The sequence below is a fragment of the Kogia breviceps genome, chromosome 19, assembly GCF_026419965.1.
Source record: "Kogia breviceps isolate mKogBre1 chromosome 19, mKogBre1 haplotype 1, whole genome shotgun sequence".
NCBI lineage: Eukaryota > Metazoa > Chordata > Mammalia > Artiodactyla > Physeteridae > Kogia > Kogia breviceps.
Window position 1 is genome coordinate 37,001,399 of NC_081328.1, and position 20,898 is coordinate 37,022,296.

A 20,898-nucleotide genomic window follows, 5' to 3' on the forward strand; every position below is an offset into this window, starting at 1 on the left:
CAACTGCCATCCTATGTGGGGCATACCGTGTGCTCCCAGCACGTGGTAGGCGTTCTGTACTGTGGCTACATGAACAAATGAGTGAATGAATGAATGGGGGAATGCAAGAAAACTGTTTCCTGGCCACTGTAAAGAAAGAGCAAGCACAGCAAAGCAGTTGCTCCTAAGGAATTCCAACTCAAGAGATAGGCCACGTGTATGCACATTTAAAAATCCATATAAAATAATTATCATAGAGAAACAAACATGGAACATGTATATTTATCAATAGCTCCATTCCCTCCCAAAACTCTTCTAAAACAATAGCATATATAACTTGACAAGGACAAAGAGAACTGGAGAGGGAACAGAAGAGCTGTGTCAAACAGTTTTTGAAGATGGAAAGCAGTGTGGGGGTGTGTGATTTAGCAGAGAAGAGGAAGCTGAAACCTAAGTATTGGCTCTGACAGTGGTTCTTCATCTTGAGTGCACATTAAAATGACCTGGGAGATAAAGAAACAAATCTGGAGACCTGGGTCCCACTAGGCATCAAATTTTAAAATATCTCTGGGTATATGGCAGTTCCTCAAAAAGTCAAACATAGAATTACCATATGAACCAACAGTTCTGCTTCTGAGTACATACTCCAAAGAATCTGAAGTAGGCACTCAAACAGATATTTGTATATTCTGTTCATAGTAGCATCATACACAGTAAGCAAAAGATGGAAGCAATGCAAGTGTCCACTGATGAATGGATAAACGAAGTGTTTATATATATATATATATATATATATATATATGTTTGTGTGTATATAAAATTCAGCCTTAGAAAGGAATGAAATTCTGACACCTGCTACAACATGGAGGAATCTTGAAGACTTTATGCTAAGTAAAATAAGCCAGACACAAAAGACACAAACACGGTGTGATTGCACTTATATGAGGTACTACAGTAGTCAAATTCATACAGACAGAATATGGAATGGTGGTTTCCAAGAGTGAGAACTCTTGGAAAGTATCAGTGTGACTGATACTTGAGGAATCCCAGAAAAGCTGGGAACTTGGCACCACCAGGTGGGCTGCAAATAGGGTATTTTGGTGAGAGTCTATATAAGGAGCAGTTAAGATCCTTAATCTCTATCCCCAGTCCCAAGGGTGAAAGATCTGTTGGGGAGACTGAACCTGTGAGACCCCTCCACTTCCAACTGGGTGGCCAAGTGCTTTCAGATGGCTGTAGGGATTAAGTGAAAGTCTGCTTATTAAAATATGGCATCACTAATTCCCTTCCTCCTCCTTGTTCTACTCCCCAGGCAGGAGATCTCAGAATTTTTCTATGGAGAAACTAAATGACCCAAGGAATAGGGGCATGGTGATCCACAGATATAGACATTTGGAAGTTCCCAAATGAAAAGGCTGGCTCACCCTTGGACTCTCCACAAGGAAATCCATCAGTCAGCAAGCCCTACTGAAGAACACAGAGCTTCCAATGGCCTTAACCCTATGGAGTGCCAGTCATTTGGTGAATGCTCTCAACACAAGAATCTAAAACCAAAGGAAACAGCAGCAAAAAGGACACTGAGGAAAAATAGACAATACTTGGAGAAGAATACTTCAGAAACAACCATAATTTTAAAGAAACCAGAGAATAACCTGTATCCATAAAACTAGAACAGAATGTAGTAGCAAAGGAGCAGTTGGAACTATGAGAAAACTGAAATCAAAAAGCTAACAAAAAAGTCGGAAGATCAAATGAGCAAATCTCCTAGAAAGTACAACAAAAAGACAAATGAAGAGTAGGGGGGAAGAAAAAGACAAAGGAACAGTAGGAGAGAAAAGGTAGGTCCCCAGATGAGCAAACAATGGAGAACAAAGTATAAAAGAAAAATAAAACTTAAGATAGGATTTGAATCTCTAGATTGAAAGGGATCACCATGTACATCATTGAAAAACTTCAGAACATCAGGAACAAAGATTCAAAGATTTTACAGAGAGAAGCAAGTCACATATGGAAATAAGAATGACATCAAACCTACCAAGAGAAGCTAGAAGAAAATGATTTTCAAACTTCTGAAAAAAAATTCTCAACAATAATTTTATTCCCAGACAAACTATCTCTCAAGTGTTGGGGTAAAATAAAAATATTTTCAGACATGCCAGGACTCAAGAATTTTGCCTCCCATATATTCTTTCTCAAGAAGCTCCTGCGGATTATTCTCCACCATATAAAGAAGGAAACTAAGAAAAAAGAAGACATTGCCCAGGAAACAGAGAGCATCCAACACAGAGGAGACAGAATGGGAATTCCCAAGGCACCCCAAACTGGGTGACAGGTCTAAACAGCCTGAAACAGAAGGATGGAGGGTGTCAGGAGGACTGCCTTAAAAAATTAATTTGGTACATTTGGAGCAGGTGAATAATTGTACTGTGAGGCTGTTGAAGTTCAAATTACCAATAGTCACAAAGAAAAATACACAAATGAGAAAATGAGGTAATTTTCTTCAGAAAAGTTTTCAAGAAAGGAAATACTATCACAGTATATATGGATAGACTCAATAATAAATAGTATTTACATGATCACCATAAAATGTGAACACGATTTAATACAAAATTTTGATTTAATTAATTTTAGCAAATGGGAAATAAAGGGGCGTGAGAAAGCAAACCTTTGACTGCCAGGACTGAAATTTATAACTTATCATTACAGTAGTTTCTTCAAGGAGGAAAAAAGGTGTAGTGGTGATGCATTCATTTTTACATCCAAACACCCACCCCTCCAATTCTGGGATAATATCTTGTGTTGTCAAACCTGGTGAGGCAAGACCACCTTGTTCCCTTCCTGGAGGAAAACGACATGCGTGTCTGACCACGGCTCGCCCAATCAAATGCTTCCACTTCAGGGCTTCCAATCAAATGCTTCCATTTTCAAACTTGAGGAATTGTCCTGAAGATGTGCCTAGGGTTCTTGGCACAAGCAGTGGACACTTCCAGGGACAAGACTGAGCTGGATTTCTAAATTATATCTAGAAAAAGTGGGTAGGTCTTTTTAAAAGTTTCTTAGCCACACAGCACTTGTGGGATCTTAGTTCCCCGACTAGAGATCGAACACACACTCCCTGCGTTGGAAGCACTGAGCCTTAACCACTGAACCGCCAGGAGAGTCCCTGAATGGGTCTTTGCGGTAAGCGTACCTCTCACTGTTGTGGCTTTTCCCGTTACAGAGCACAGGCTCCGGACGCGCAGGCTCAGCGGCCATGGCTCACGGATCACAGGCCCAGCCGCTCCGCGGCATGTGGGATCTTCCTGGACCGGGGCACGAACCCGTGTCCCCTGCATCGGCAGGCGGATTCTCAACCACTGCGCCACCAGGGAAGCCCTGGATAGGTCTTTTTAAAAGGTATCTCTTTCTTGAGCTACAGAGTGCTCTTCCTCTGACGGCTGTGTGTGAATGTGTCAACTTCCACTAGACTGAAAGCTCCCTGAGGACAGCTGCCCTCTTTCATCTTTTAATTCACGGCAGCCTTGCGTGTGCTAAGCTCTCAACAATACATGTTGTACGAATGTCTTTATCTTTACCCTGTCATACATCATATTGCTAAATTGTGTTCACGGTGCTCAGATCTAATCTTAGACTAAGAATTTCCTCATGGACTTTGTCTTAATTGAAGCCCAACGGAGTCCTCCAGGGATCTGTTCTCAGTGGTCATTTAGAATGTGAGCATAACTAGTACTTCTGAACAAGAATCTGTTGAGAATTCTTGTCTTCCTCCTCTAGTGACCCTGGGGCTGGGAGTGAAGAAATATTTACTCACTTCCACTTAATGGAAGTAAAAGGATAAAGGAGGAAGGGAGGGAGCAACCAGGATTGAACCTGAGACCTCTTGACTTAGCAGTCAAATGCTCTACCTCTGAGCTACAACCCCACAACCTCCTGGGACTCTCTTCCTTGTCCACTTATGGTGATTCAATACGAACAGGTTCTACCCACTCTGGAATTCTGGCAAGATTTGTATTCTAAAGCTCCACCTCCTTTTGTATCCATCATCTGCTCTGGTTTTCCTCTTGGCCACCAATAAACTGGGTGGGGCACTTGAAAAATGACATGCTGGAATCTAGCTGAAAAGGAAGCTGACATAGCATTAGTAGAGAAAGCTTCCATATACACGGTATTACTGTGTCAGAATCCTCGGCCCCAGATACACTCTGTTTGTCTGTTTGCCTCTTGATGGGTTGAGGGTGGGAACGAGAAGGACGATGTCAGTTCTTTCGGATGGGAGGGCTCAGGAAAATCAGGAACTCCTTCTCAGGGCAACCAACGCCAATCCCTGTGGCCGCACTGCCTGCTCCGTTCTTGATGGAAACAGTAGCCAGCTTCTGACCTGGGCCGTCCCGATTCCTGGGGAAGAGCTTAGATGAGGGTTTAAGTAGCATGGTTCCTCCTTATCACAGTGGCAGGGGAGACCTGAGGCCTCTCCTTTCAAGCCTGGCACTCCGTTTGCATGGAGTTTAAGGGCACACCCTGAGATGCCCTTTCTCCTCCCACCTCCTCCATAGGGTAGGGAAGCCGAGGATGGAGAAACTAGCTTGCCCCCTCCACCAGCCTCAAAGAAGAAACAGCACACTTGGAGACACACACACAAAAGTTTTAATCTAAAATAACACTGAGAGTTCATATACACATCTTAGAAATTCAGGTCGAGGAGTGTGAAGAGAAGAGCTGCTGTTAGTAGAGAGGGAATTGGGTGACCTCTCCAAAGACAGATGGGCGCTGGCGGAGGGCTGGGGTGTTCCGGCGATAGCCAAACCGACCATTGAACCCCTGGGTCGCTTTCAGATTGGCATTATAGTGGTCATGTCCGGTCACCTGCTGGAGGGAATGCCCTTGGGGGACAGAGAGAGAGGCCTGAGCCTGTATTCAGCCCCCTCTTGCTTTCCCCGCTCCCACTGGGCTGGTATAGGAGGCCAATCCAGGTATAGTCACTGGGCTTCCATGTCCCAGCTGAACCCTCAATCCTGAAAAGCCAAGGGTTGGTGAGGTGGAGGAGACAGATGGCATCCTTGAAACCAAACCTCATACTAGGAATAGCATGCAGGAGAAGCATGAATGGTACATGCTGGGACAGGAAGGGCCAGAAATTTCTGGCCTTGGCTGAACTTGCTTTGCTGCCAGGAGAACTGAGAAAATTTCACCCTTGAATCTGACCCAGCTGGAGAAAATGGATGAGCTTAATTTGGCCAATGGTGCCAGGGGACATGTGACTAGAATGTGGCCAAAGGGTGGTGGAGTTGGGGTGGGAGGAGGGTTCACCCTGCCAGAAAAACAGGTCTCAACTCTCCCTTTTCCTGTTGCTGCTAAATGGGGCCTAGAGAGTGAGCAGGACACAGCCTGCTCTGGGAGCAGTGAGAAGAACGCAGGCTTTCGTTGCAAAGAGTAGAATTCCAACCCCAGCTCAGCCCTTCTTAGCAAATCATTTTAACTCCCTAAACCTCAATTTCCCTGGCTGTAACCTGAGGATACTCTGAGGGTAAAAAGCACCTGACATACAGCGGATGCTCAATAACTATTAGGGAGCACTGTGGCACCATCTGCTCATGTATGAGAAGAGCTGGAGGATGCAGTCAGACCCTGGCTCTCTTCCCCCAACCAGGTCTCTTTATGGCCCAGTTTCTCTCTCTGTGGAATGCACACCACTCTTTCTAGGTGGGACCATGGTGAGACTGGAAAGGGAGGTGGCACTTGCCTGCCCCTGCCCAGTTTCTCCTGTTGAGGTATCTCTGCTCTTTCCCGAAGATACGGAAATAATCCACTATCCAGCCATCCCTTCCTGTACCGCCATTACCCTGAGAATGAGAGAGAAAATGCAGAAGACTGTCAGTCATGATGCAGAGAGATGCAGGGTCCAACCCCTGCCTCCGGGCTTGTTGGAGGGAGGGAGAGGTCACAGCCAGGGGTAACTGGGCCAGACAGATTAAATATACTTTGTGACTTATTGCCTTTCAGGGAGAGGCAGTGTAGCTTGGCAGTTAAGGGCTCAATGTCTAACGCCAGAGAGACTGGTTCTAATTCCAGCTCTACCCCTAACAAGCTGTTGTGACCTTAGGACAATGACACAGCTTTTTGGGACCTCAATTTCCTCATGGGTAAAATGGGGGGCTTGCTTTGAAATTTAAGTGAGATATCAAAGGCCTTCAAATAAAGGGCCTGGCATACTAAAGTTTCAATAAACATGATCTTAATTTCAATGAAAATAATACCTACCACAAATGGTGTCTGTGATGATTAAAGAATACTTACAAAATGGAAAATAGAAAATTTCAAAAGTGTGTACACCGTATTATTTTTCAAGCTTTTAAACTCTCGAGTTTTCCCCCAGATTCTGGCTCCTTCTGCTATAAAAATTACATGAGTAGACAGCAAACACACACAAACATGGCACACACAGATGTGTGTGTCCATATGCATGTACTGAACACACAGGCGCACACACGAACACCCGGGACCACAAAAACTCCCGAGATTTGTTCACAGAATAACCCGCATTAAGTCCTCCTCTCCCTAAGTCACTGACATGTATTATAGACACAAATATTGGAAGTAAAAGTGTTGAAAAAAATTGGAGCTGAGCCTATAATAGCCTCAGAATCTTTGATCCCGGGGAAGTACTCTGCGGGGGAGGGGCAACATCCACGAGGGAAAAGGCCTGGGGAGAAGCGAGGGCTGCAGAACTTTGGGAGGTTTCCTTCCAGTCGAGCGAGCCCTCTTGAACTATGACGTCACCGGACCGAGGGCACCTCACCTAAGCAGTTGTCTTTTTAACGATTGTCGGGCTTTTTGAGAATTTGCGGCGGGAGGTCACCCCAAAGGGTGGATCCGTGATGCCAAAAAGGACAACGAAACCCATTTGTTTGGCAGAGGCTTGCAGAAACCCAAAATGAGATCATTCTCAAGTTCAGGCGTGGAAGGTGGTTCTCTGAGCTCAGTGAGCTTGCGCTCAACACCTGCCTCCCGCCTCCGCCAGTTCCCGGGTTTCATTAAGAAAACTGAGAGGGTGCGAGTCGGGGAGCCTCCCTGGTGGTGAGGGCGCTGCCATGAGACGCCCGGATCTGGGAAGTCGGCCCCGCCACGAGGGCCAAGCTCTGCGGGCACAAACGGTGGGGTCCTCCACGGCTTTCCTGTACCTGACCAGTTTTCCGCAAGATGGGCGGAACCACGCGGCTCCGGAAGTACTGGCGGGCGTGGTAGTCCTGCTGAGCGTTGTAGGGTGGAATCGCCGACCAGAGCTTGGGCCTCACGTGCTCATAGGTGCGGGCCATGGTACTCACGGCCACTCCGTCCAAGATGAAGCTCTTCTCCAGCCACAGGGGACACGCGCAGAAGTGCGCCATCCTAGCCACCGCAACCTCCGAGGGCTTTTCTAGCGGGAGCGGAGGGTCCTAGGTTGGGGCTCCCCTGCGCATTGTTACGTGATGTCAGAGACCTCTGTGACACAAACCCTACTGTCCCCATCCTACGAGGTAGGCTCTCGGGGCTGCGGGGAAGTTGCTTAAATGGCCCAGAGGTGAGGGATGTCTAGGAGGGGGACCACGCAAGAGGAATCAGATTGAAGAGAAGGGGGATTACTGAATGTGGGCAGTGTTAACGCAGTAGGGCCCAGCTCCCTGTTTTCCTTTTAAGAGCAAGGTTCTCTGCTCCCACTTTATTTTTTTTATTTTTTATTTTTTTTCGGTACGCGGGCCTCTCACTGTTGTGGCCTCTCCCGTTGCGGAGCACAGGCTGCGGACGCGCAGGGTCATATTGGCCATGGCTCACGGGCCCATCCGCTCCGCGGCATGTGGGATCTTCCCGGACCGGGGCACGAACCCGTGTCCCCTGCATCAGCAGGCGGACTCTCAACCACTGCGCCACCAGGGAAGCCCCCTTTATATTTTTTATTCCCAAATTTCCCCCTTGCATAAACTCATATAGATGCTTTACATACCAAAGTGACTTACACAAATTTCTCTGCTCCCTGCACCAACTCTGAGGTGCTATTATCATTTTACAGATGAGGCAATAAATCCAGGAATTCTTTTGTTACTATCATAATACTAGCAACATAAACATATTATACATAATAATATAATACAAAGGCACATGTATTAATTAGGAAAAGGTTGCAGTATACCTACACATAATCACCAATCCCAGCATCTCAATACTCAGCATATTTAATCTTTCTACACTATGACAGGCAAGCTCCTAGCAATCAAATTTGAAATTATAGGAAGTCTATAATTTGAGCCCATTCTATTAAAACGTGAAAAGAACCTGGAAAGAACATTAGAGGACTTGAGAGGACGAGGGGGAAAAATGACAGGCCCAGCTCTCACCTCACATTTGAGGAAGGCAGGTGAGAAATTTCATATTATGCAATGGGATAAAAAAAGATTCATTTTAAATGGAGTACCTGGGGGCTTCATGTCACATTAAAGACTTGAAATTCACCAGCCTGGAGGATGGGGTAGGGGAGGAAGACCCGTCTATTTTAGACTTTGGGATTTAATATTCCTAAAACCAAGACTGACTTAGTCTAGACAGAGGACTTGGCTGCACTTCAGAATCTCTTAGGGAGCTGTAAAAAGTCCTGATGCCTGGGTCCCACCTCCACAGTCTGACTTAATTGGTCTGAGATATGACCTGGCCACATTTTCAACTCCTCAGATTGAGAACCTTTCTAGTTCTGGTTTCTAGTTCTGGTACATCTGAAGGACATCAATCTGAAGTACAAAAGAGAAGTCATCTCACCAAGTGACTGTGTGCTTGGGTCTTCACATACACTCTAATCCTCAGCCTTTCATTGTACCCAATCTTACAGATAAAACAATTTCCAGATACTAGATACGTGGACACAAACTTTAGTGTAAAAATCCTCTTCCAACATTTTTAGGCCAGACTATTGATCCAAACCAACTGAGTGCTCATTTTCCCCAGACCCTGAATGTCACCTAAATCAACTGTCATGGCTTGGGAAAAAGAAAGCTACAATGTTACTCTCATGGCTACGGAAAAAAAAAGCTACAATGTTCAATACCTTCAGGCAGAACTTGCCAGGGCTCATGCCTGTTGTGCTGGCATTCCATCATCTTTTATTCTCAAGCTAGTGTTTCGCAGATATATGACCATCATGTCAAAATACTTTTGATAGCAAAAAACTTGCAGATATTAACAACTTAGTCATCTTCCATGAGAGCAATTATTATGTGTCAGGTTTTACAAATATAAACTCATTTACGTGCCAACTTACCCAAAGGAAACCTGTTAACTGCAGAAGTGCACATATATACACGTGTACCTGGTTCCTACTCACATCACTCCTTGAATTCCGTGAGTGTTCAGGATCTGACCATACACGCTACCTTATCTCAAATACCTTTCTAACTGTAGGGCAGTCACCTGGGATAACCTGTCACCAAGCAGTATCTACCACCTGCAATTTAGTTTAAGAACTAATAAACTCAAGTTTTTACAGCAGAAATTGCAAAGTTCCCAACGTCCGCACACTGACAGAAGTGCAATGACTGTTTATCTTTTTTTACACATGCCCACAGAAAGTCTGTGCTGGGTAGTTTTATTTTACAGAGGGGGTAAGGGTTAGGAGGTGTCAAGAAGAGTGACATGGAGCAAATAATTTTTATTATCATTTTTTTCTTTTACAAATACACCAAAGAATCATGCAATGCTGCCTGCATTGGATGCAATCCTGGGCCACAAGTCTGCGCATTCCTTTGCAACTGGTCCTGTGATGGCAGAACCTGCATAAAAGAATGATGTGACACATAAGCTCAAAAGGCCCTTTACTTGTACTCCAGTTAAATCATCCAATCTCAAAAGCCTAACAATGATGCGGATTCTTTATTACCTTTCATCTCGCCTTTATTGTTTACTATGACCCCTGCGTTATCTTCAAAATAAAGAAACACACCATCTTTTCTCCGGTATGACTTCCGTTGTCGAATTACCACTGCTGGATGTACTGAGAGGGGAGAAAAAAAAAGCAGCTGTCATTTAACCTGCCAAGTTCCAGTGCTACCACGAGAAGGCAATTTGCACCTTGGCTAGCTCTCCAACACTTCCCATTTGGACAGAATGTATACTCATTAGCTTTTCATTTCCTAAAATCAAGTGTGAAAGACAATGTAAACACCAATCACCCCTTCAGGAAAGACCTTACTCATTTCAAGTCCAAACTGCCTGCATTTCCTTGCAGATGTAAATCTGTACTTTGGGAGGACGATAGCAACACACCAGCAGGAAACTTGCTAAGCACTTTCTATACTTTTCCTCACTTCACCCAAGAGGTGGGTACCATTTAAGATCCTAATGTCAGGACTTCCCTGGTGGTTCAGTGGTTAAGACTCTGTGCTCCCAATGCACGGGGCCTGGGTTCGATCCCTGGTCAGGGACCTAGATCCTGCATGCCACAAACAGGGATCCCATGTGCCACAATTAAGACCGGGCACATCCAAGTAAATTCTTAAAAAGATCCTAATGCCATAGAATTGGGAATGGGACCCTCCTCACACTGAATGAGTGGAGAGGCCAAGCTATTAACTCCTTATTATGCAATATTCCATCCCAATTTATATCAAAACCTCCAAGTACACACCTTGACCTAAAAATTAGCACTTTATGGCCTTTCTAACTGCAGGGCACATGTCGTTTTAAGAGCAAAACCGGGAATTAACCTAAATATCTCATGACTTACGCACAGAACAGAACCATTTTAAATGATTATGTACTTCTGTAATTTTTTAATATGCAAGACAATCATCTGTGAAGCAAAAATGGGCTATGGGAAGGTAATGGTCCCATTTACATTGGAAAGTAGGACATAAAATATTAAAAATGATCATCCCTTGGAGGTCTAAGAGCTGGGTAACTGAAATTCAACTTCTATTTCTTATTTAATTAACTCTAGGTTTAACTTTTTGAGGAAATGTTTTCCAGGGTCATAAGTAACTTTTAAAAACCTACCTGCTCCAGGGCTTCCCTGGTGGTACAGTAGTTAAGAATCCGCCTGCCAATGCAGGCGACATGGGTTTGAGCTCTGGTCTGGGAAGATCCCACATGCCGTGGAGCAACTAAGCCCGTGCGCCACAACTACTGAGTCCACGCGCTCCAGAGCCCGTGCTCCGCAACAAGAGAAGCCACCGCAATGAGAAGCCCGCACGCCGCAACGAAGAGCAGCCCCCGCTCGCCGCAACTAGAGAAAGCCTGTGCGCAGCGACAAAGACCCAACACCGCCAAAAATAATAAATAAAAATAAAATAAATTTTAAAAACCAACCAAACAAAAAACGCTACCTGCTCCTAAAGTGAACATTTTTCCAGACATTCAAAGCATCTACTGCACTTGAAAGAAAACACGCATTCAATCCCTGACAGTAGCCTGGAGACCTTGAACAAGTTACTTAATCTTCTGGAGTTCAAGTTTCCCTGTTGTAAAGTAGGGATAATAGTTACATTTCCATATTTAATATCAGACACTAGAAATGCAGGATCTTCTAAGGACAGAGATCCTGGCTATCCTTGAAGCAAGTACTATCTATGTACACAGATAGTCTCTGAGTTTTTTAACAATGGGAAACACACTGAGGGATAGATAATATTGGCTGAGACCCTCCTCCGTTGGACTCTCATCTACTTAGAACAATTTAAATTCTCACAAATGCATCCAGCAAATAAATAAGGCCACATGAATACAGGACTCTGGATTTCCAGTCCTGCTCCTTTCCACATTTCTGTATGTTATAATTAAGTCTAAGGCCAGGAGATGTAGCTGATCCTTGAAAAAAATGAAGGGTTAGGGGCGCCAGCCCTGTGCAGTCTAAAATCCACGTGTAACTTATAGTTGACCCTCTGCACCCACTGATTCAACCAATCTCAGATAGTGTAGTACAGTAATATATTGTGCGGGAAAAAAAAAATCTGTAAACGGACGCATGCAGTCCAAACCCACGTTGCTCGTTCTTCAAGGGTCAACTGTATTCATTTAGAAGAAACAAGGCCCAAAGAAAAAATGTAACTGTGATACATGGCTGAGACCTGTCCCACGTGTACTGCACATTAAGAGGACTTCTCAGGAAAAGCAAAACATCCCAGGCCAGAGACAAACTAAGCAGGCACAGGAGAGAAGTTCAGGAGCTGGAAACTCAAGTACACTGAGTATCAGAAAGCTCTAAAGTCAGTCAAGTCAGAAGTGTCTGAGGCCCCCCTCTAACCCATACATCTAGTAGGAAAACTTTTGGGGGTTGTCCACGATTAAGATATGAGCAGCACCCTGTTTTAGTTGCTACCAGAAGACATTTAGAAGCAACCATGCCAAACTTTTGACAAGTCACAGCCCAGAGTTAATCTCATCTACGTATAATTATTCCTTTTCAAATTAGTGGTTCCTGAAAAGGAAACTTGCCTGAGGTGACTTAAGGCTGTGATCTCACCTGGTACCACCATGTTCATTTGTAGCCAAGGAATCAGCATTAATTAAAGACCTGCTCTCACAGAAGACACAGCCCTAGTAGGGGGCACAGCAAAACTCTGAGGAACAAAGGAAGGGATTTAAGTTGGAACAAAAGACCCAAGAACTAAAAGGAGAGCCGGGGAAGGAACTATGTGGATGGACTGTAAATCCCAGAAGGACAGAACTTTTGTTTCTATCGGTATAAATATGTGATGTGGTCTGTTAACTATCGGCTGAACTTGCTGGGGGAAATGGCAGGGTAAATATGCAGAGCCCCTAGCTTACTTTGGAAGCCAACTAATAACTTAACTGGGGGTAGGGTGGTGGTGGTGGATGAATTGGGAGATGGGGATTGACATACATACACTATCAATACTATGTGTAAAATAGATAACTAATGAGAATAACTAATGAACTGTACAGCACAGGGAACTCTACTCAATGCTCTGCGGTGACCTACATTGGAAGGAAATCCAAAAGAGGGGATATATGTATACATATAGCTGATTCACTTTGCTGTGCAGTAAAAACTAACACAACATTGTAAATAAAGCAACTATATGCCAATAAAAATAAAAGAATGGTCTTTAAGACAGCAAGAATAGAACTCCAACTGCAGATTATCTCACACTGCCTCTCAAAGAAAATCAAGCTTTAAGAGGCCCTGAGAATGGTAAAACTACTGTTCTATTTTCCAATAGAGGGAGAAGTCCTTCAACTGTCCACAGACCAAAAGGAGGATTTGGTCTCTCTACTGACCCTTCTTTCTGAGCTCTGGTTTGCCTTTCTTGACTGTGGCCATCACCATGTCACCCACACCAGCAGCAGGAAGTCTATTCAGTCGTCCCTTGATCCCCTTCACAGAGATGATATACAGATTTTTGGCTCCTATAAAAGTAAACAAACAAACAAACAAAGGTTTCTTTTGAGGGTCTGTTAGGCAGTTCTGCATTTCCCCAACACCTCCAAGGCCTCCCCCTCCACACACACTCCCAAGCAGTTAGTCCTCCCCCAGGTGGAACACCTTGTCACACCACCGATTGAAGCAAAACAACACAACATGCTGCCGCTTCACCCAAAAGTGGTGTTTTCACTCTGCCCTTTCTTGACGGCTCAGTGGGTCATTAGCAAAAGGCCCACTGAGTGCTTTTAAAAGGGGCAGTTTGGCAGAGTGCAGCCGAAGGTCTCACCTGTGTTGTCAGCACAGTTGATCACGGCTCCAACCGGAAGACCCAAGGAAATCCGGAATTTCGCACCAGAGGACCCACCACGTCCTGTAAGTAAGAAGGAAAACAGGAGAGGTCCCTTCACATTCTTAAGCTATATATTCATTCGCATGTGCTTCGGGGAGCGGTACACTGTAGATTCGCTCTGTCTAGGACTCCTTAGCCCCTCCCCATGTGCCACCCAGTTCTCAAGGCAAATAGCCAATTCCTCACTATTAGCACATTACATTGAGGTTAAGGGACCTGGACGACTCAATTCTCGATCCAACTTTTGCACCACGTAGTTCTTCCTACAAGGCGGGAGACCGCACACGTCGCCCACTCAAGCCAGTCCAACTCCAACACCATTACTGAAGCGCTAGGCGCGGAGTGAACCCGCAGGATTCGGTCAAGAATCACGACTGGATCCTGCGAACTCAACCCTCCAGGTACCCCCGTCACTTTCGGGGGCTCTCCCGGTGCTCTCGCGGTGTCCCTCCACTCCCTCTCCGGCCCGGAGCAGAGCAAAGCGTCCCGGCTGCCCATGGCCGCCGTTCCCGGCGAGGCCAGCAGCCACCTCGCGACGGATGGCGAAGGATCTCCCAAAGCCAAAGACTCACCTCGCTTCGACATCTTGAACGCCGGAAAAGGACAAAAAGGAAGAACGTATAAAGGAAACTGAGATCCCAACTCCAACGCCCCGCCCAATCTGGTCACGTGACCCGGTGCTTATTCAATCCGCCTCTCTTCTCCAGGGCGCGGTCTTATTACGTCATAAGTCCTGGACATCGCATAGATCTCTCGCTGTGAAGTGGGAGGTGGATGGTTCCAGGGCTGCCGGAGTGTTCCTGGTACCCAGTGTACACAGCATACGAACTCGAAAGTAGTTGTTTGGGACCCAGAAACATTGGTTTAATTTATCGGAAAACCTCTCTGAGCACTAAGTATGTGCCAGGGACTTCGATGGACGCTAGAGGTTCAGAAATGATTAAACGGTCTGTGCTGTATAGGGGCCTCCAAAGGACACACGGCGTCGGGGGTCTAGAGGGAAAGAGTTCGAAACGGTTTCATTAGGTTGATATAACTGAGAAGTACCATTATAGCGCTACAGATAATTCCATATGTGTGTGCTTGGTCCCATACCCATCTGTATTTTAGATATCTTGGCTTTATTCATTACTCCTTTCACTGCTTCAACTTCTCCCATCTTCGGACTTCTTTCTGTCGATATATTTATTCATTCAAGTATTTATTAAACGACTACTTTATGCCAAATTCTGTTCTGGGCATACGCTAGACTACATCAGAGAACAAAACAGATCAACATTCATGCCCTGTGGAGCTTACATTCAGCCAGGGTGGCGGTGAAGGTGGATATTAGATACTAAGCCATAGACGTAGTAATTGCAGTATATAGTATGTTAGATGGTGATAAGTACTATGAAAACAAAAGTAGAAAAAAATAAGAGGGATCTGGAAGTGGGAGGAGAGGCAGATTGCAATTTAAAATAGAATGATCAGTGTGGGCTTCATGGAAGAAGTTGACCTTAGTGCAAAGATTTTTAAGGTGAGGGAGCTACCAATATGATTGTCTAGGGAAGAGCAGTCCAGATAGAGTCATCAACCAATAAAAGACCCTAAGGTGGGATTGTGCCTGAACAATGTGAGGACCAGCAAGGAAGCCAGGAGTGACTGAACAGAATAAGTGAAGGGAAGAGTAGTAGGACAGAAGGTCAGAAGTAATGGAACTGGATCATTAGAGCTTTGTACACTGCTATGGACTTTGACATTTACAGACTGAAATAGGAAACCAATGAGTCATAAGCAGAGGAGGGACATGATCTGACTAATATGTCAGAAGGATCACTCTATTTGAGACTAGGCTGTGGGAAGGAACACAAAGATGCATGCAATAAGGCGATCTATTGGGAAGCTCTTACAGTAACGCAGGAGAGAAATGATGGTGGTTTAGACTAAAGAGGTAGCAACAGAAGTGATGTGATCAGATTCTGGATATGTTTTGGAGGTAGAACAAACAAAATGTGGGGTGCAAAAGAAAGAGAAGAAAATGTTTCCAAGGCTTTAGGTCTGAGCAAGTGGAAGATGGCATTGCCATCAACTGAGACGGGGAAAGCTATGGGAGGAACAGGTTTGGCGATAAGAGTATGAGTTCAGTTTTGGACATACTGAGTTAGATGTCTGTTAGACAACCAGAAGAGATTTGAATAGCAAGTTGGACATATTAGCCTGGAGTTCCAGAAAGAGGGAGATGTAAATTTGGCAGTATATTTAAAGACATGATAGTGGATGAGTTCACAAAGAAGCGAGGGTAAATGAAAAAGACCATGGGCTAAGCTCTGGGGTACTTCAACATTAAGAGGTCTATAAATCTATACATTTATAAATTTGTCTTATCACTCTTAAATCCTTCACTTGCTCCTGCCAGTTTCTCTAGTTACCAGTTTTTCTCTCTCCTTCACTTTTCAGCCAAATTCCATGTGTTTCTGAATGTATGATTTCATTATCATATTTGTCTCTGTTGATAAATGAAACTAGCATCCATCCAGGTGTCCCTCTGGGATTCCTGTCCAATTTCTCTTCAGTCTGCCTTCTCAATGTCTCTAGAATATATGCACTTCTCTTCATCTCCTCTGCTAATGCTCTGGACCAAGTCACCTCCATCTCTTGCCTAAACTATTTCTGAAGCTTCCTAACATGTCTCTTGACGTCTATTTCTCCCCCCTCCACCCACTCACTCTTCATACAATGGCCAGAAATAATTTTTCATAAACGTAAACATTACTATGTCACTCTCCTGAAAATCCTCCAATGGTTTCTGTACTCTTAGAATCAAAGTTAAAATCCATATCACAGCCTACTAGGCCCTGATCTGGCATTGTCCTACCTCTTAACCTCATCTTGCACCGTGCTCTGTCTTGCTCTGCAGGGTTGACGTTTTGGTCCCAGATACCATCCATGCTCCTGAATACCCACAGGCCTCACACATGCTTGGAATACTCTACCCTGGCTACCCGTATCATGTATTTCACGTTTACTGATTTTTCAGATCTCAGCTTAAATATCTTTTCCTTAGGGAAATTCTACCCTGACCTCTCTTACGTAGTATTTTTCCTTCTTACTATTTATTTCAATTCTTCAATATATATTTGATGACTTTGTTGAGTAACGATCCCCCTCAACTAGTCTATATGCTGCATTAAAGGCTGAGTCCATGTTCTCCTTTTTGTTCAGTGGTATATCCCCAGCATTCAGCACAGGGCCTGGCTCAGTAAATACATGCTGAATGATCGCTGAACAAATGAAGACGTCTACCTCTATGGTCTCCATACGTCAGCATCCTTGTGTGAGGGAATTTTTATTCATCTATGGCAAAATTAGAAATATTTAGAAAACACAGTGTTTCTTATAAAGCTCCATTTGCTGAATTTAAAGGACTGCCTATTATTCTGGGATTATCTTTCCTCTTTCTTGCTAAAAATGTTCCTTTCAACCCTATGTCAACTGTCAACTTTCTACCATCCCAACAGTGCCCCCCCCCTTTTTTTGTAATTTCAGTGGCCCATGAAAACCAAAGGTCTGGGAATGATCTGTCTCTATTTCCTTACTTCCCGCATGCACATGTTCCTTGAACTCCTGTAGTGTAGTTTATGTCCTCACTACATGACTGAAATTATACATACTGAAAAGTTATACTAGAAAGGTCACCATGACCTACTCTTTCCAAAATCTAAGGACCCTCCTCAGTCTTTATCTTACTTGACCTCACAACATTTCACACTGGGGCCCTCCCCATCTTCTTGACACTCTTCACCCATGGTTTCCATGATGCTAATAATAATAGAAGTTACTATTTTTGGAGTGCTACTAAGTACCAGTCATTGAATTAAGCATTTTACAGGAATGTGACTTCTTGAATCCTCCCCACAACCCTGTGATTTAGGTATTATTATTCTCATTTTTCAGATGAGAAAACTGAGAAATAGAAAAGTTAAGCCATGTGTCCAAGATTACACAGATCATGAAAGGTAGAAATGGAATGGCACCCTGAGTCTGGCTGATTCCAAAGCACAGGCTCTAAGCCACTCTGTTGCATTGCTCTCTCCTCCTTATGCATTGTCCCTTCTGAGTGTATTTCTCTGAGTGATCACACCACCCAGTAGCTTCCATTACCATCAATATGCTGATAACTCACAAGTCTGTATCTCCAGCCCAGACATTTCTGCTTAGCTCTAGCCAATGTATGGAACCAATGACTGGGACACCTCCACCCCACAGGCACTTCAAAGCTGATGTCCAAAGCCGAAATCATGATTTTCCCAGAAATTTTGCTTTTCTGCCTATATTAGTTGTCTTGGTTGGTGCTACTAATTTTTCTGTCCATGAATCTAAAAGTCTGCCCTTGGTGCAAGGCTATTGCGACAGCCTCCAAATGGTCTGACCATAACCTCTGGTTGCTTAAAAGCCTGTACTGGCCCTCTAGTGCCTATGGAATAAAGTCCAAGCTCCTTAGCATGGCATTGGAGTGTCTTCCTGAAATGGCTTACCTTCTCCCTGGACTCATCTCCCATCACCTCACCTCTTACACTTCACGCTCCGGAAAGACCAAACTGCTTAGGATTTCAGGACTCTTTCTTGCTTTATCCACTACATGTTCTTCAAAACTCTTTTCGATGTCATGTATTTTTGAACAAGCCATCTCTTCCCTGTGCCATTTCACAACCCCAGCATGCTCTTCCCCAAACCACCTCTTTACTTAGAGCAGTCATTCGCAAATGTCTTTGTCTGAATATTCTTTACATTCTTAAGTTATTGAGAACTCCGAAGAGGTTTTGTTTATACAGTTATATCTATTGACATTTACCAGATTAGAAATTTAAATTGTGAAATGTTTAAGGTAATAAATCCACTACCTGTTAAAATACATAACATTTTAAAATGAAAAAGAACTGTATTTAAATTTTAAAAATAGTGAGAAGAGTAGCTTTGCTTTACGTTCTTTTAGAAATCCCTTTAATATCTGGCTTAATGAAAGACAGCTGGATTTTCATGTTTCCACATTTAGTCTGTTGTGACATCATGTAGCCTCTGGAAAGCTCCACGGTACTGATGAATGGATAAGAATGAAACAGGTAAGCAATGAAGTATGAAATAAATTCTTTTTTCCTACCTAGAAAGTGTCTCACACGCAGACCTCCAAGAATTCAACTCCCAAACCACAGACTGGGAACCATTGACGTAGAGATAGAGAACACAGGAAATTCCTTTGCGCGTTGACCTCATTAGAATATAAAATCTACGAGGCTGTAGTTTAGTATTTTTTGTATTCCCAGAAAACACTCAAGAAATGACCGAATTACGCGCTTGGTTAGTACCACCTTTCTTTTCTACCACCTTTGGGATGATTTAGGTTTAAAAGGAGAATGTGAGGGGGCACCCGGATTTGAACCGGGGACCTCTTGATCTGCAGTCAAATGCTCTACCCCTGAGCTATACCCCCTCTGCTGGCAAAAGAGAGATTACAGCTTATTAGTAGTGTTTACCGACCAGACATCGCATTGGTGATTAACAATAGTTTGATATGTACGACCAATTGTTTCAGGTTTCCTGGGGTGATGCTAAAGAACCAAGAGAAAAGGCAATTCGCACCCAAGTGGTAGAAGGGGAGGGCGAAGTCCGGTCTGAGCTGGGCTTGAGGGTCCTGTGGGGTGTGCGATGGGATTTCCCTCCTTCAACAACAACCTCTTGTACCTCTGGCATCTTGGAATTCTTTAAGTCTAATTTCCAACCTCCCTGCCTGCACCCTGAGCTGCATTGGATCCCCAGCCTGTGCTTTGCACAGGAGAGGAAGTGCTTCCCTTGTCCTTCCCAAGACACCCCTGCTCTTGTACCAGACTTGCTCGCAGTACCTCCATTCTCTCTAGCATCTTCAGTCTCTTCCACTCGCTTGGCTTCTTCAAACATCAACAGGTTTTCCCTAGACTGGAAAATCTTCCCTTTAGCTGTTATTGCCTGTCCATTTCTTCTTTCTCACTACCAATTTTTAAGAAAGTCTGTGACTTCATTTCTCTCCTTATCAACAAGCTGTCTCCGTAGTTCTGTTACCCTCTACATTTACTTTCTCTACTGTCAGGTATTTTTTTCCCCTTGGAGTATGTATCTTGTTTCTCCAACCAGACTGTAAGTTCCTTGAGGGCAGGGATCATGTTGCATTCCTTTTTGTATTCCCCACAGTGGCACAGTGCCTGGTTCACTATAAGCCCTGGGTGGTACCTATCAGCCAAACCTAATTAAACTCAACTATGGCATTCCACCAAGCTTGCACCCGAGCAGCAGAATGTTGTTAGGGGAGAGCTCAGAAGTCTGGGTCGCTCCACCAATCTCAGTCTCCCTGTTTATTACTCTTTCACCACTGACTGACTAGGTTCACTTTCTCACTCTCTAAAATGACTATTTCACATACGTTCTCCAGTCTCAAACCTTCTACACCTTATCTTTCCTCCTCAGAGAGTGCTGAAGAGTTGGCCTCTTCCTTTTTGGAGAAAGTCAGAATCAGTCAGGAGCAGGGTTGTGCTGATAAATGGCTAACGACTGGCTCCAGGGGACCTGATTTTTAGCATTTGCCAATTCCCATAATGCAAATTCGCCCACCTGCTAATTTCCAGTGAAGTCAACTGGCTTTAAAAATTCCTGAAAATTTAACAATTGGTTCTCACAAGCCGGTATGAGTCGAATCTAGTGCACTTCTGGGATTGACTCCCTCTTTCACCAGCTACCAACTATACACTGACAACTCCCCAAATTATGTTTCTAACCTAGACATTTCCCTGAACTTCAGAATTAACTGGATCTCCACCTGCATACTTAACATCTCCTCTTAAACGTCTACAGGGCACCTCAAACTCAGCATATTGACCTCATACTAGAATGTGAAGTCTATAAGGATAGGAGGCTGTACTTTATTACGTTTTGTTTCAGAGCTTTAAAAAGAAACTCTTGAGGGTTTTTTTTGTTTTTGTTTTTCCTAAACTTACTCCTTTCTCAGTTCTTTATCTCAGAATACCACATCCACCCAGATAGTGAAGACAAAAAAGAAGAGTTATTCTTTTTTAAAAAATTTATTTTATTAAAGTATAGTTGGAGAATTAAAGGGAATGGGTGTCAGAGGCAGAGGGTCTGAAGTTCACGACTCCTAGAA

At 44.0% G+C, this 20,898-nt stretch overlaps 2 protein-coding genes and 2 non-coding genes across 4 annotated transcripts; all 4 read right to left on the reverse strand.

Annotated features, from left to right (window-relative positions):
• Positions 1–4,701: 4,701 nt before the first annotated feature.
• SPMAP1 (sperm microtubule associated protein 1) lies at positions 4,702–7,364 on the reverse strand. Its single transcript, XM_059046552.2, has 3 exons — positions 7,158–7,364; positions 5,720–5,819; positions 4,702–4,859 (listed from the first exon to the last, which is right to left on the reverse strand). Exons 1-3 carry the CDS (start codon positions 7,362–7,364, stop codon positions 4,702–4,704), a joined length of 465 nt encoding a protein of 154 aa, XP_058902535.1.
• A 2,270-nt stretch (positions 7,365–9,634) lies between these two features.
• On the reverse strand, positions 9,635–14,441 carry RPL23 (ribosomal protein L23). The gene is made up of 5 exons (XM_059046553.2): positions 14,303–14,441; positions 13,668–13,751; positions 13,237–13,365; positions 9,878–9,991; positions 9,635–9,770 (listed from the first exon to the last, which is right to left on the reverse strand). Exons 1-5 carry the CDS (start codon positions 14,313–14,315, stop codon positions 9,688–9,690), a joined length of 423 nt encoding a protein of 140 aa, XP_058902536.1. The 5' UTR covers positions 14,316–14,441; the 3' UTR covers positions 9,635–9,687.
• On the reverse strand, positions 13,501–13,636 carry LOC131747150 (small nucleolar RNA SNORA21). The gene has a single exon (XR_009332780.1). It is a non-coding gene; the product is annotated as a small nucleolar RNA SNORA21 (small nucleolar RNA).
• Positions 14,442–19,128: 4,687 nt separating the features above from the next.
• Positions 19,129–19,200, reverse strand: TRNAC-GCA (transfer RNA cysteine (anticodon GCA)). The gene has a single exon. It is a non-coding gene; the product is annotated as a tRNA-Cys (tRNA).
• Between the last annotated feature and the right edge of the window lie 1,698 nt (positions 19,201–20,898).